The 15,513-nt window shown below is 36.5% G+C and overlaps 1 protein-coding gene across 3 annotated transcripts in view; it reads left to right on the forward strand.

The window, feature by feature from the left end:
- Positions 1–15,163, forward strand: part of LOC129565904 (ribosomal protein S6 kinase alpha-3) — a 26,263-nt gene extending 11,100 nt beyond the window's left edge. For all 3 annotated transcript variants that reach the window (XM_055441228.1, XM_055441237.1, XM_055441248.1), the window contains exons 3-10: positions 8,830–9,204; positions 9,276–9,461; positions 9,558–9,708; positions 9,876–10,009; positions 10,991–11,110; positions 11,179–12,053; positions 12,128–12,443; positions 12,512–15,163. In XM_055441228.1, coding sequence (XP_055297203.1) covers positions 8,830–9,204; positions 9,276–9,461; positions 9,558–9,708; positions 9,876–10,009; positions 10,991–11,110; positions 11,179–12,053; positions 12,128–12,443; positions 12,512–12,838 — 2,484 coding nt within the window. In that variant the 3' untranslated portion in view covers positions 12,839–15,163. The remainder of the gene's footprint in view (positions 1–8,829; positions 9,205–9,275; positions 9,462–9,557; positions 9,709–9,875; positions 10,010–10,990; positions 11,111–11,178; positions 12,054–12,127; positions 12,444–12,511) is intronic.
- The last annotated feature ends 350 nt before the right edge of the window (positions 15,164–15,513 follow it).

Raw genomic sequence — 15,513 nt, forward strand, 5'->3', positions numbered from 1 at the left:
AAAAAAAAAGGTCCTCACTTTTGAAAATCGATTCTATCTAGTGTAAAACAGTCAAAATTCCACAATGGGGGTCTAAAATTTTGCCAATGGGTGTCCAAAAACAAGTGAAGACCTAAAAAAAAAAAAATAAGGTCCTCACTTTTTAAAATCGATTCTATCTAGTGTAAAACAGTCAAATTTGCACAATGGGGGTCTAAAATTTTGCCAATGGGTGTCCAAAAACAAGTGAAGACCTAAAAAAAAAAAAAAGGTCCTCACTTTTGAAAATCGATTCTATCTAGTGTAAATTTTTCCACATCGCTGGGGGGGTCCACATTTTGGAATCCTAGAGGGGGGGTAAAACCGGAATACCCCCCCCCCTTGCACACGTCTGTTCATCACTACCATTATGGCGCATCCTTATTCTACTTTTCCACACACAAACTCGTCGAGGTTAAAGCATCCAATAGTTGCGTATTCATAAATGTGAATCCTCTATCAAATTCTATGTAGATTAACGAACAAAGTTGAGCAAGTACGAAGCGGATCTGCGGAAACGCGAGCAAATGAAAGGATTATGCGGTCACAAAAAACTTTTAATATTTAGCGAATTAAGTTTCATAATAGAATTGGTGTAGTTGATTGGTGAAATCCATAGAACTGATGCCATTCAATGGAATTAATAGAATAGAAGAAAATGATACGAAAAATGAACTCGATTCATTTTAATAACTTCATATCGTGCTATGATACGAATATTAACGGCGACTAGCCTTTTCGTTTACACCGATGATCATTCGATTCAATGTGTATGTACTGTACATGAATAAAATATTATAATTCATTTCGGGATTTTCAGGAATCGGTATTGTGTACAGCAACAGCGCAATGGCGCGCTCATATTCCATGTTCATATTGTCACCGACGCATCACCTTAGACGTTCCATTCAGTTTTTGTTACGGCATTGAACGTACTCCGAGTTCAAATCAAGTGAGTTTACTTAAATGCGAGTGCCAATTCGTAATGTATACACGTAATAACTATCGGCGCTAGTAGTTCAACAGTTATAACACAATACATGTGCCCGCGATTCGTAGAAATCCATTGAAATATGAAACCGAATGGAAAAGTGAGATAAGAGATGAAGCGGTGCCATTGAAAATTTTATGCTTTTACCTAGATGGATTTCAATTCAACTCATTTATGAGATAATTTTTGTACGTATCAATCACATCTAGACATCCGTGTAGTTAGCCAACCATCTGGCAAAAAAAACGTTCATTCAATATTTTAACTGTGAATCATCAGTGTCACTGATTTTGTAACACATCTATAAATTTCAAAAATTGACTTCACGTTTATTTTAAAATGTTAATCCCGATCTGAGTTGAGCATTTAACACCTCCAAAATATGTAGGTTAAATGGAAGTTGCGCGTCGTGCTTTTGCATAAACTCCCTCTCGTTTCTTATCTATTGCTTGATTGTTATGCAATTTCGCGCTTTTAGTACCGGTTAGATACATTCAAAAGTCGTTGTGACCTTTTTATTCTCGCTCATTGTGTCCTTGGTCACGATTGTGCGGGCATTGAGTTGCCGCACCGTATTTCACCCAAAATAAATCCTTTTTCCGTAAAAATGCGTTTCTGCACTAAATTCTCTTTATACTCATTTGTTATGGGCATTTCGGACTGATTTGAATTTCAAAGCGTACATAATCCGCAATCAGTAATACAACTAAATACGTGAAATGATGAATTGCCTAACATAAAAATGCGAAAATTGTGTCTCACTGCTAACGAAGAGCTTTAGTGAATGATCCTACATAAAGTGAAAATGGCATGACACTGCCATATTTCGTGTAATCGTCCACCTCGTTACTGTTACGCGATGAACACTTTTCATGCTGTCTGACTAATAAAAAAGAAGCGAAAAAAAATATAACGAGATAAATAACAAAGGCAAAATAAAAGAATACTGCCAAAAATGAAACAAGTGATTCAACCTGTCTACATCGGTGCACGTATGGTGTGTTTAATCCGATGGCGAGCAAACAAAAAATCTGTCAACTTTTTACATGGAAATCGTGTTGCGAATTATCTTTGCATCGGTGTACTATGTGTGTATGAGCGAAGCACGTTAGATAACGGGTATAGTGAGTGGTTGTCGGTTTTATTACACGTTGCCATTTCCATTTCGTAAAAGGACCAGCCAAGCGAAAAAGCGAATAATCATATTTACATCAAATGAACATGTTACCTACATTTTATGTGTTTCGATCAATAAAAAGAATGTCGACAGTTCCAAGTATATTGTGTTACCGTTTCATGTGAAATGAATGCTTGTTTCCGAGCATTCGATAAGAGCGGAGCGAATGACTTGAAGGAGTTGAGCGCCTAGACTGGATCAACCGAAATTTTCTTTTTCCATCATAATAATATAACACCAACTGAAGTCAGACACTTGACGACAAAAAAAATAGGGAAGAAAAATGACTTGAGTGCTCTAAATGAGGAGCTACATTTGTTGAGTACCATCAAAAACGACACGACAAATCTACTGAAGCATTTACTGGTACAAGAAGAATAGAGTGTCTTTCACGTTGATACAAATTGAAAATTTATCATTAGAATCTGCACACATTTTCTTACTCCGAGTAATAAAATCAATGAGAAAGACCATTTCTTTTTCTCGTATTATTTCATTTTTCGTGGCACAGGTTCACATCACTGTTGGAGGTATTCTTTTTAGCTCAGCTCAGCTCAGCTCAGCTCAGCACAGCTCAACTCAGCCCAAGCATCAGTAAAACATACATTTCCGCCACATTTTTTTATCTCCTTCCCCATCAACCGCAATTGTTACCGTGTAAAAAATCTCTTTTCCCCTCTGCCCCTTGTTTGTTGTATGCTTTCAGCAGAAGATTGCCGAAGATACTTTGAATTGTTGGAATCAGAGAAGCCAAATGTTGACTTCTTTTTCATGCAAAAATAAAACCTATTGAAAAGTGATGAGTGAAAGGAACGAGAATAAAAACGAAATGCATAAAGACATAATATCGCACAGATGTATGTCCAAATCGAGGAGCTATGGTCCCTCCCGTGAAAACGTGGCTCTTAACCTTCACAAAATAATAAATGACTTCGCTTTTTAACATATGAAATGAGAGGTTAATGGCATTCGGTTGCACCACAAATTAAATCGGCTGTTCATTGAAATTAATGGGATATTATTACAAGCCAATGATGGTGCTCGTGTCTATTATTTCCCGTTTTTTTACGACGGAGATACATAGCCGAAAATCAGATAGAACACCAATTTCCATACTGTCAGATTGTAATTTGAAATGACGGAAATTATGGGCTATCTTTTGGATGGTTATCGTTATTGACGCAAAACATTCTACAGAACATTTCGACTTTCCTAAAGTCGTTCATTGTTTTATTATTGAAGTAACTGTTTCATTCTTCATCTTGAGTTTTCAAGTGTTCTATTGATTTATAAAATGGAGGAGCGAAGAAGACAGTGAAAGATTTTTTTGCTACATGTTATGAAAAAGCCTTGGATAATGCGCGCGACGCATTCTTACTTTGTGTTTTTGTTGTCTGTTTTTTTTGCAACAAAAAGCACTTTCCGGGAATTGAATTTCAATGCTTTTAAAAGCATATTGCTGATTGAGCTCTTCGTTGAAATCATCCACATTTTCGCTTCGATAGTATCGAATCAATACAAACGAGCCATTCACACATTGGACACCCAATCAATACCCACGGTTATTGCTATTTCTGGAACATTTAACAGCTTGAAATTCATCCTACCCTGGCCTTCATCAAGGAAAAATGTATAACATTTAATTGGATGCTGAAAATAATGTTTGCGTCTCTATTGAACGACAGCAGAATAATTAAAGCGTTCACATCCGACGTTGAGACGTGTAATCAATTCCAATAGGCAAATTTAATTCGACGCCCTTCGCTTGAAGAAATCTTCTAGAAAATTGCACTAATGAAGCTATTTATAGTAAATATCAGATCAAAACAGAGATGAACAGATCATTAGCCGGTTGCTAAGTTCGACAAATTTGATATACACCCCTCATCGCAGTCACTGGATTCATATTTTAACTTAAATGAAATGATTCCAATTAAACTTTAAAATCCAATCGTCCAAATTAATGATTTATTCAGATGAACGCATAAAAGAGGCTTTCCGTTACACTACATCGCAATTTATTTTGAATAATGATTTCCAAAATGGATTCCAATTCGTTTGTTATTTTTGATGAATCGGCAACTTGAATGATGGATGATAAATGAGATACTTTAAAGGATGTTATCTTGACGCCGGCTACCCATCAGCCACAGAGGAAAAAAATTGAGCAAACAAATCCAACGGAATCATTCAAGAATTTTCTGTTTATTGCGCGGAACATTTCACCTCCTTTGCAGAAGAAAAAATTATCTCTTCAACGGGAAAGAAGAGGAGCACAGGGAAAATACAGCGTGGATAAATCGAGACTCTTCTGAAAAGTGTTAATGTTTCATTGAAAAAAAAACAACATCGAAAACTGTTCGTTACTTGAGTTTTTGAGTGCTGCCCATTGCGATGGATTTCTTGTCATAATGCAGTTTATATGGTTGCCGTTGAAATGAACAAATTGAAACAAGTTTTATTCATGATAATCCGGTCTGATGAGCACCACTTTACCACTTGAATAAAAGATTGCAAATTGTTAGCAATCCCAGACTACACACACTCAAGAAAAATCCAACCCCTGAACTTGTTTATTTTCTCGTCTTGCTTTTCACTTCCCACCATAATGTGAAAACCATGGAATTGAAATTTGTTTGTTATTATTGTGCTATGATGGCGATGTCTTGTAAAGTCAAATGTTATGGTTGGCAAAATGATTTCTGATGCTGTTGTAAAACTGCGTTGGCATTTATGTTGAATATTCCACAACAGGAGAATGTCTTGTGATGACAGTTTGATGCACGTGTGTACTGTACATCCGACAGTTGAAATTGATCTGTAGCCTACGCAAATGCCAATAGAAATAAGATGCTGTTCCATTTTCCATTGATTCTAAATATTTGCATGGCGTGTTCGTTCGATAGACGACTCCCCTATATTTTCTGTCAATTCATTGACCCTAATAAGAAATGCTTTCATCCCACTCAAATTCGCAACAATGGGCTATAATTAAGCACACGCGATGCGATACAACGACTACGACGACAAAACCAATACCAGACGGCGTCTGGCAGACGCAAACGCAAACGCAAACGCATCAAATTAAAAGTTTGTTCGCTTCGCCGTTCAATCAATTTGAAAACCAATGATGACAACCGAGGTAAATCTTTCTTTAGGTTTGAGTGATGCTCAAAACCGGCGAATAAAAAAGGATCCATCCGAATCCAAAATTTCAACAACTCACGCCGAGGTCGATTTGTCTCATTTTGGAATTTTAATCAGTCGAGTGTTTGTAACGGATGTTTCCTTTTTTCAAATAAGATTATATGTGTGCGAGAATACCAGCAGAAATGGCATCCAAAAAATAAGGAGCTTGTACGCATTCCGGAATTGAAGAGAAAACAGGAAAAACAAATTTCATTGTCGATTCAAACGACTCGTTTCACAAAGAAAATGAATAAAGAAGTAATGGCAAACCGACTTACAGGCAATCTTAAATGACATGTAAAATAAAATGATTGTTAAGATACAGTAGGAGTTAGACGAAAAGTAAGAGTCAAGCGTGGAAATCTATTATCTATGGGACGAATTGAAAACCCGGTCAACAACACATGAAACAAAAGATTTGGCGAATTGCGTTGTAATAGGATTAAGCCAACTGAATACCATTTCTCGAAGCGTTTGAGAGACCTCTTTTTCTATTGCCGTCCGGCGCCACGTTTCGTATTACCTTCTCTTTTTTTCAAATTGAAACTATCCTTGAGTAGTGTATGTGCAAACCCACATCAAATATACAGAGCAGATTACAAAACGCCACTTTATCAACACATATGTGCTAAATTATTCGCATTGTGATGAGTTTCTGTTTGACTTTTGAAGCGAGTAGTGCGGAAATGGCACATGCAATTCCTACACACGTTCAACTGATACTCTGAAATGTGAGCAGTTCACATGTCAATGGAAATAATTCTATTCTCAAGTGTCTGCAGGCAGCGTTAAAATAGAAATTATAGGTGGGAAACGACTGACCGATTCGTATTGTTATTGAAAGCATGCGATCTCAAAAATAATTCCATCAATTAATTCGGCTATGATATATATTTCAAATGGTTTTAATATCGGTTTTAATATTCGGTTGCAGCAATGCTTTCAATGATACAGTTCGACAGTTTGGGCTTAATCCGGTACATACGCAAAATACGATGGATTTTTTTTTAATATTCGAAACCCACGAAGTGAGATGTCTCAATTGTATTGTTTCGTTTGCAAACGACATCCCACGTTTGTTATCAGTATTTTGTAGAGATATTTTGATTCAAATCTCCTTCAGAACTGTACACGTATTACGCACACTGAAAATCGATACACTCGCCTCCGTTGTTTGTCGTATGTATTTCGACACTGACTTTTCACCGTGAATGCTTTCAACCGCAGAAAAAAAAACGAGTAAAATGGTTGGCAGTTGATGTTATTATGCACAACACGACCTTCAATTCCAAAGCTTACATTTTTTTTCTATTTTCAACGTTAATATGTGGTATTATTTGACTTCCAAGATATACGAATCGTATACATATATCGAAAATATAGTATGCTTTTTCCTCTTACAATGGATTCGCTTTTCTTTTTGTTAACGCTATTTGGCTCTTGCAAAATAGATTGAGGGCATTGCGATTTACATTCTACACTTGATTGCAAACATTTTTTTTTACTTCTGAAAAAATATGTTGGAAAATCAAAGAATGTGTCCCAAAATAGAATATCAAAATTTGTGTGAACTTGCACAAGACAACAGCGGTCCGTTACTACAAGTCAAAATATTTGATTCCAGAGAAAATTACACAAGGAAATGACTCATTTTGGTTGTGGTTTGTGTGTAAAGCTGGTTACGTTGTCGATGATCGATCGAACTACCATTTCATAAGAGATAACCGAGTTTTCTTTGTGGAAATTAGTGTAAAGCGAGAAAGCTTTTACAACACAGACACACTGATAGTATCAGTCGGTTACACTAATCTTATGCAAAAGTTTCTTTCACGCAATTGCTCGGTTGATGAACATCGCTTATTCATGCTCATATTCATTACTTATGAATAATAACAGACTCCTTCACTCGAATTCTCATTCAATTATCATATTATTTTGGCCAAAATGAAAAGCGAATAAGTTTTACGGTGTTGTTCTATCCACATTGTTCAAACACTTGGAGGGATTTTATAATGTAGTTTCGGTCTCAGAGCACGAATAACCTCTAAATGATGGATGTGTACGATGATTTGTAAATCTATAGTCTATCCTTGGCCAAATCCCTGAGCTATTTGTCATTTATACTGATTTTCTTTTGATTGTTTTCCGTCGCGTCCCCATTTGTTTGGCGTCAGTGGTGCGTTTTTTCGTGGGAAATCAGTGAAAGTTTTGCTTGATTGCTCTGATGCAAGCATAATGTTGCTAATTTTTGCTGTTTTTTTTTTACAATGTGGAACTTTTATTGAACGTGACGTTGTGCACACTGAGATATGTAGTAAAATCGATGTCTAGACCGCACAAAAACACACGCACACACCGAGAACAAACAACATTTCTGCTGAAACAGATGTTTCAGTTTCCATGATGTCAAATCCCGAGACACACAGGCATAGCTAGAGAGAGAGAGAGAGAGAGAGAGAGAGAGAGAGAGAGAGCAATGTGAGAAAAACGATTCACATTCAATAATAAAAAGAAAGAAAAACACCGTTTGATTGGGTCGGTGTGCGACGCAGCAAAAACCTTAATGAAATTTCTTCGAATTTTATGTGAGTGTCTTTGAAATCCATTGCCAAAGCATTTTCTTGTACTTAATGCAATTCAACGGGAGAAAACCAAAACGGTACTCAACATTCAATTTTCGTATTTGTGCAATGTAGCCAATTTGTTGTTGGTGCGTGTGTGCGCTCCAGCTCAAAGCAATCGGTCAAATCGAGTCTATTAGAACTTTCAGTTTACATCTGAATATTTTGTTTGCGTACGGTGGCATTCAAAACACGTAAATACTCGTTTTAGCCGTTGTTGCCCTAATCAATATTTACCCAATTTTTCTCTTCTTCGCTGGACTCTTCACTTCAATGGATCCCTTTTGTTCGTGAGCAAACAACACGTAAATCGCATACACAAACCTTTCTAATTCTTATGTCGGTTTTGTGCTCTTTATGATGTTGCTTTCTTTGCGCCAATTCTTTTTGCTCCAATTTTTGGTGAGCTGTTCTTTGCCAATTTCCAGATCAATTTCTAATGTTCATTTCGTTCAAGCGAAACTCATTAACTTTGAAAATTGTAATTAAATGAACGTTTGCCGAGAAAGTTACGCCAAAAATCATCGCTTGAACCAATTTAAACGATAAAATTCACAAATGATCACATTTCCACACCACACAAACGCAATTGTGACTGCATGAGCCAGTCAAGCTGAAAATTAGTTTTCCCCATCCATATCCAGTGTCGGATATGTATGTGGAGCGTTTTTTGTAGCTTTCCATATATTGGTAATCGATTTGCAATTTTCCAAACAACAATTTTCATCGATATCGACGACTAATTCACGGAACCAATTTATTGCTCATCCAATTAAATACAAAATTATCGCATTTCGCTGATTTCTTTTTTTTTTGCTCCTTTTCTTCCACAGGCGCATACACAACAGGATGAAGAGATGGTTGTCGACGAGCCCATTGACGAAACACAAAGTCATCATCACATGCTAGCCGATGGGCGAATACTACAAACAAACACAAACGATCAAACCGAAATGATACTTACGCCACAGGTCAAATTACCGCTGTCTGGTTCGCGACAAGAGCTGAGTCAACAGCAAGGTCACAATAATCATCATCACAACAATGAACATGAAATCGAACTAAAAGATGTTGTGAAAGAAGGTCATGACAAAGCCGATCCATCCCAGTTCGAGCTGCTTAAAGTACTGGGTGAAGGGTCGTTTGGCAAGGTTTTTCTTGTGCGTAAAATCGTCGGGAGAGATGCAGGTGTATTGTATGCAATGAAAGTGAGTCGATATAGTATATTGATATGAATCATTTTTTTTTCACATGGATTTGTACGTGTTTTAATGCATAGGTGCTGAAAAAAGCAACATTGAAAATCAAAGACCGAGTGCGTAGTACAAACGAACGAAACATATTGGCCGATGTTGGTCATCCGTTTATAGTGCGTCTGCACTACGCGTTTCAAACTCCTGGAAAATTGTACCTCATATTGGACTTTCTGAGAGGCGGCGACTTATTCACAAGGCTGAGCAAAGAGGTGATTTTCAATTTATCATTGCTTCTCTAGAACATAAATTATAATTTATAATGTGTTTCTCATACGATTTGCATGACGATTTTTCATGGAATCTAGGTCATGTTCACTGAAGAAGATGTCAAGATGTATTTGGCCGAACTGGCGTTGGCTTTAAGCCATTTACATTCCCTCGGAATCATCTACCGTGATTTGAAGCCAGAAAATATTTTGCTCGATCAAGATGGACACATTGCATTGACCGATTTTGGTTTGTTTATTTTTATTTAGTTCCTTTCAAAACAGGGTATTTTTGCACCAATTTAGCTACTCTTTTTTAGAGCCTATTATGGAGATTAACATCTTTTTTCTAACTTTCAATGATATTTTTTTTCTTTAATCCTTTTAAGAAATTAATTTTGCTTGCAATCTTCTCAGGTTTATCAAAGCACCCTCTAGATGGATCTAAAACCTATAGTTTTTGTGGTACAGTTGAATACATGGCACCAGAAGTAGTCAATAGGAAGGGACATGATGTTGCTGCGGATTGGTGGTCCTTTGGAGTTCTTATGGTATGGCTCAAACACAGTCTGACAGCAACGTGAATCTCTATGTAAAAATATGACGAAGAAACTAGCGCCATCTCAGGACGTTTTTCCCTACCATATGACCGTCTATTGAATACTGGTTTGACCAAAGCGCACATATACATGAGTTGACAGGTCAAGCTCGTTAGGTGGCGCTAGTTCTGCGTATTTCTGTAGCTGGCAGATTGTGGGCTCAAATTGAATTAAATCAAAATGAATTAAGTGTAGGAATACACTAGTTTACAAAGAATGACAACCATTTTCTGGGTTATTTTGCCTTATTTCAACTTGACACGATTGTGACTTTTTTCAATAGATGGCGCTGTATGTGTTACATGTAAATACCATAGATAATCTATGAAAAACTTTGAACTTTCATTGATTTTGGGTTTTTTCAATAGATGGACTTATAAATTTCACGTACAAATATCATGAAAAGTTCAAATAGGGCAAAGCTGGTAGTCATTCTTTACGACAAAAAACCAACACCTCAACTCAATGATTGATATTGAGAAAAGTTATTTGAGAAGTCAAGACAGCAAAATCGCTTCAGAAGAAATCACTTTTGCATTTCGCTCAACAAGACAGCGTGGCGGTTGAACTAGTATTGTTTTTTTTGGATTTTAAAGTTGATCGGATTCCTCATCCAAAAAGCAGTGTTTAAATGATTTTCTATGCATAGAACATATTCTTCACGTGTCAAGTTGAAGAGATATAACAACAAAAGCGAGGGTTAACGGTTAACCTTGAAACCCCAACGGTGGCATTTCGTTAAAAAGAGCTCGCTCCCAAAGTAAAACCAAATAAATATCAGGGAAAAAGTTTACTTCACTGTGAAAGATTTACTGTCCAAAATTTGTAGACTAATGATATTAAAATGTTGATGAAATCTCATTCCGTTCAATCAATCATAATTTTATTCCCGTTCTAAATCTCATTCCTCTTCCATTTTGAATTCGTTTTTAGTTTGAAATGTTGACTGGCAATCTACCGTTTCACAGTGCTACTCGACAAGAGACTATGGATCAAATTCTTAAAGCCAAATTAGGAATGCCGGATAACCTCTCGAAGGAAGCTCAGTCTTTGGTAATGATTTATGAGAAAATACAATTTGCCTAGAATTAATGTTTAATCATGTTACTTTTTTGTACTAGTTACGTGCTTTGTTCAAGCGAGTGCCAAACAACCGTCTTGGAGCTGGTCCTAATGGAATTGAAGACATAAAGAAGCATGAATTTTTCGCAACAATCGACTGGGCCAATTTATTGCTGAAAAAAGTGCGTCCTCCATTTATCCCTGCTGTTTCTCGTGATGATGCCTATTACTTCGACTCAGAATATACCTGCAAAAGTCCTCGGGACAGCCCTGGTGGACCGGTGAGTGCTAGTGCTCGAGAAATTTTTCGTGGCTTTAGTTTTATTGCACCATGTCTACTGGACGAATCGGAAAATATGACAAATGGCAGCAGCGGTGGCGGTGGTGGTACGGGCACGGTGAACACGAATGATAATAACACGACAAATACAATATCGGGAAATACCCCACAAGTACCTGGTTCCTGTTCAAACAACGGAAGTGCTTCCAGTGCAAACAATGGCAATCCACCGTTGTTCCCATCACGCATTTCACCGTACACAAACGAGATGCCCGGCCTGAATCCTGGAAATTTTCAGGATGAATATCAAATGGGACGGGAGCTTGGTCGAGGCACATTTTCTGTGTGCCGTTTATGCGAACATCGTGCCACTCGCAAACAATACGCAGTGAAGATAATCAGTAAAGCCGATCGTGACTCGCGGGAAGAAGTTGAAATTTTGCTGCGTTACGGCAACCATCCAAATATTGTCACACTGTACAGTGTGCACGAAGACTTTAATTACATTTACTTAGTTATGGAGCTGCTGAAGGGTGGCGAATTACTGGACCGAATCCTCTCGCTCAAACGAATGTCGGAGAGTGAAGCCGCAGCTGTTTTGCGAACCGTTTGTTCAGCTCTTGCCTATTTGCACGAACACGGTGTGGTTCATCGGTATGTGTGAAATTGCACTCACACTAACAATAACATTTGGATTGAAGTAATTTATGCCGGTTTTCATTTTACAGCGACTTGAAACCATCAAATTTACTCTATGCGTCGGTCAATCAAACTCCAGACTCGTTGAAATTGTGCGATCTTGGTTTTGCCAAGCAATTGAGAGCTGAAAATGGCCTTTTGATGACACCTTGTTACACGGCAAATTTCGTTGCGCCAGAAGTGTTGAAGCGTCAGGGCTACGACCTTGCGTGTGATATATGGTCATTGGGAGTTCTGCTTTACATCATGCTCGAGGGAAAAACACCATTCGCAAGTTCTCCAAACGATAGCCCAGAAATGATTCTTGCACGCATAGGTTCAGGAAATGTCGATTTAGAATCAGGCGTAAGTAAACCTTTTGAATTGATGAAGAAAATTAGAAATTAAAACAATAAATCATCATTTCTGTCCAGGTATGGAGCACAATTTCATTGGATGCCAAGGACCTGATCCAGAAAATGCTGCACATCGTGCCAAATCGAAGACCGACCGCCGCTCAAATAATACGACACCCATGGATCGTTCAACAAACACCGTACAATAGCACACAACCGATTGAAATTCCATCCGGCTCAAGCCAACCGATGGTGTGCGATTCAACGGCTGCTGCATTGAAAGGCGCTGTGAATGCCACATTTCGAGCCATTTCATCGCCACAAGGTGCTAACGTTGGCCCAGTCGGAATGTCGGCTTTGGCGAAACGAAGAGCCAGAGATAAAATAAACGCCCATGTCACATAATATGCAATTGATAAGATTACCGAATAATTCGGTTTTCAAATAACAAACAAAAGTATATATCGGACACACCAAGAGCAAGAACGAAAATTCCAGATCCGATCAAGTGCTTTGAGTGATTCTTTTTTGCATGCTTCAAGCAGATAATTTAGACTAGATAACAAAAGAAAAATCTTCATGTGTATGAATTTGTGTATGTATTTGTTGAAGTGTATCCTAAATCTAAGTTTGTTTTTTTCCTTATCTCCTCAACCAATTTCAATTGATGTAAATTAATAGCAAATATTTTTATCTAAAAGACAGACAAATTTGAACAAAAAACAAAAAAGAATGAAGAAAATTTACTAACTACTTTTAAAATCTTATAATAATTTTTTTAAATCTAATTTTAATGGTGAAATCTAATCTAATCGCTTTCTAATTGCTACAATTAACCCAAATCCAAACTTTCATTTCCGATCAAGTGTTTTCCATATATCTACGGGTGAATTTGAGTGGAAACTATGATTTTTTCTTTCGAAAATTAAATGGTTTGATATTGACAAAAACTGTATTATCCTTTTGAAAAATAAAAATGTTTATGAACAGGGCAACCAAAAATATTTATTTAAATAAAAAATATTTAAATAAATATTTCACCATTTTTGAGTTTTTCGAAAATATTTCAAGGTTTTGGCATTTTTTCGTACATAATTTCAGTTGATTTTCATCAAAAATGAATATTTAACGACTTTTATTTTCTCTAAAATTTGTGATTAGAAAATCGAACTTTCTTAAATTTTCAATTTTTTCCAAAAATATGTTCGAAATTTTTTGGCGATTTTTAGCTTTATCGTAAATATTTTGATCATTTTATCGTAAATATTGCGTAAATATTTCGCCGTTTTATCGTGCATAAATAAATAAATATTTCGAGTTTTTTCATAAATATTTTTGGTTGTCCTGTTTATGAAACATACTTACCGCTCAATCTCAGCCATTAGACATGATGTTAACTTAACTTTTGACCCTTTTTCAATGAATGAGCTCCGTAGTTAGATCGCGTGTATTGATTGTTTATGTCGTCATTTTTTGACAAATTTAGTCAGACTAAATGCAAATGTAAATACAAATTCAATTTAGCTAAATGGATGAAGTCAGAATGAATATTTTCAAGTGGTTAAATGAATAACAATACTTCCATTGTAATGGATATGATTCAATAGGTGAGAATATATATATTTTGTGCGTGTATAGTTATTTACAGCGTGTTTATAACATATTACATAATATAAATAATAATTCAACAAAATGAAATGCATTAGAACAATTATTTAGCCGATAGCAAACATGTGTTTTAAGATTGCTGAGCATCTCAGCATTTCGTAAGGCACGGATATATCCGAGCATATCGACGACGCATACTGTATAATACAGTGGCGTGTGTTACTACGTGCAGCCGCAACGACTCGACCGAAGTATGTTCAGTTGATGTGGCTGCACGCAGCAACAACATACACATTCCGGTCGAGTCGTTGCGGCTGCGCGTAGCATTGCACGCCACTGTATGCGTCGTCGATATGCTCGAATATATTCGTGCCTTACGAAATGCTGAGATGCTCAGCAATCTTAAAACACATGTTTGGCCGATAGCAAAACACCAATTTATTTTTGATGATATTTAGGAGATGATTTGATTGACAATTTTGACAATGGAACTAGAAATAAGGTCACAAACAAACACACACAGAGACAGATTGCAAAATGAATGTCAAATCGAAAGCCAATGTTGAAACAATAACTGTCCATATTTGCAGGACAGTCAACCGGGCAAAAGTAGTGAAATATTTTTGTATGTCAAATGAAATGTTCCTTAGTCAAAATGATTAAAGAAAACCGGAAAAAAGACAAAAAAAAATAATTACAAAAATTTCAAGTGCACACAATTAACATACACTTATGCGAAAGAAATCCCATATACAAACCCCTTTTAAAAATCGATTACCATATTGTTGCTTTTGCAAGGTCGAATTTTGATAAAATTGAGATGAAAGTAAAAAAAAAAGACATTTGTTTGGTCACCAATTCTCGAGGTTAGGTTGTAACATTGGGATACATTTTATGGAAAAATTTATACAATTTAAATGTAATAAGTAAGTGAAGCACTGTTTTCAATTCCCCTCGTAAACAAATCAATTCCAATATTTGCTACTAAAAATAAGTGAACGACAAAGAAAAATCAAAGAAAAACAAAGACATTTTTTGTCCAAACAATTATATTCAACGCTCTTTCTGGCTTTTAATGAATTCATCAATAAAAACTATTCTTATTCTTAACCACAAACTTAGCTTCGCAATTTGTATTTGTTCTGCCGTCGAAGGAAAGAAAAAACGATTCTATTGTTTATCGCAAAGTTTTAATCGATTCTGAAGTAAACTTTTTGATTCTTTTTTTTGTATTCTATTTCCTAAGCCATTTCCAGCCAACTGAGCAAAGTAATTTATTGTGAATTGCATACAACTTGGGAAAGTTGGATGAAATGCTGCCGGAAGCGTTGTGCTTGCTTCGCAATATCAAGTTGGCATCATCAAATTTTTTTGAGTGTGGAGTGCAACGAGTGTTCATTTACCTCGTTGAATGTAAGCGAAAATAAAGCGAATTTGTTGCTTGAACGATATTTTGTAGGAAATATTTGCTC

Source organism: Sitodiplosis mosellana, unplaced genomic scaffold (genome assembly GCF_009176505.1).
Source record: "Sitodiplosis mosellana isolate CC-2019 unplaced genomic scaffold, AAFC_SMos_1.0 Smas_scaffold_1, whole genome shotgun sequence".
NCBI classification, from domain to species: domain Eukaryota; kingdom Metazoa; phylum Arthropoda; class Insecta; order Diptera; family Cecidomyiidae; genus Sitodiplosis; species Sitodiplosis mosellana.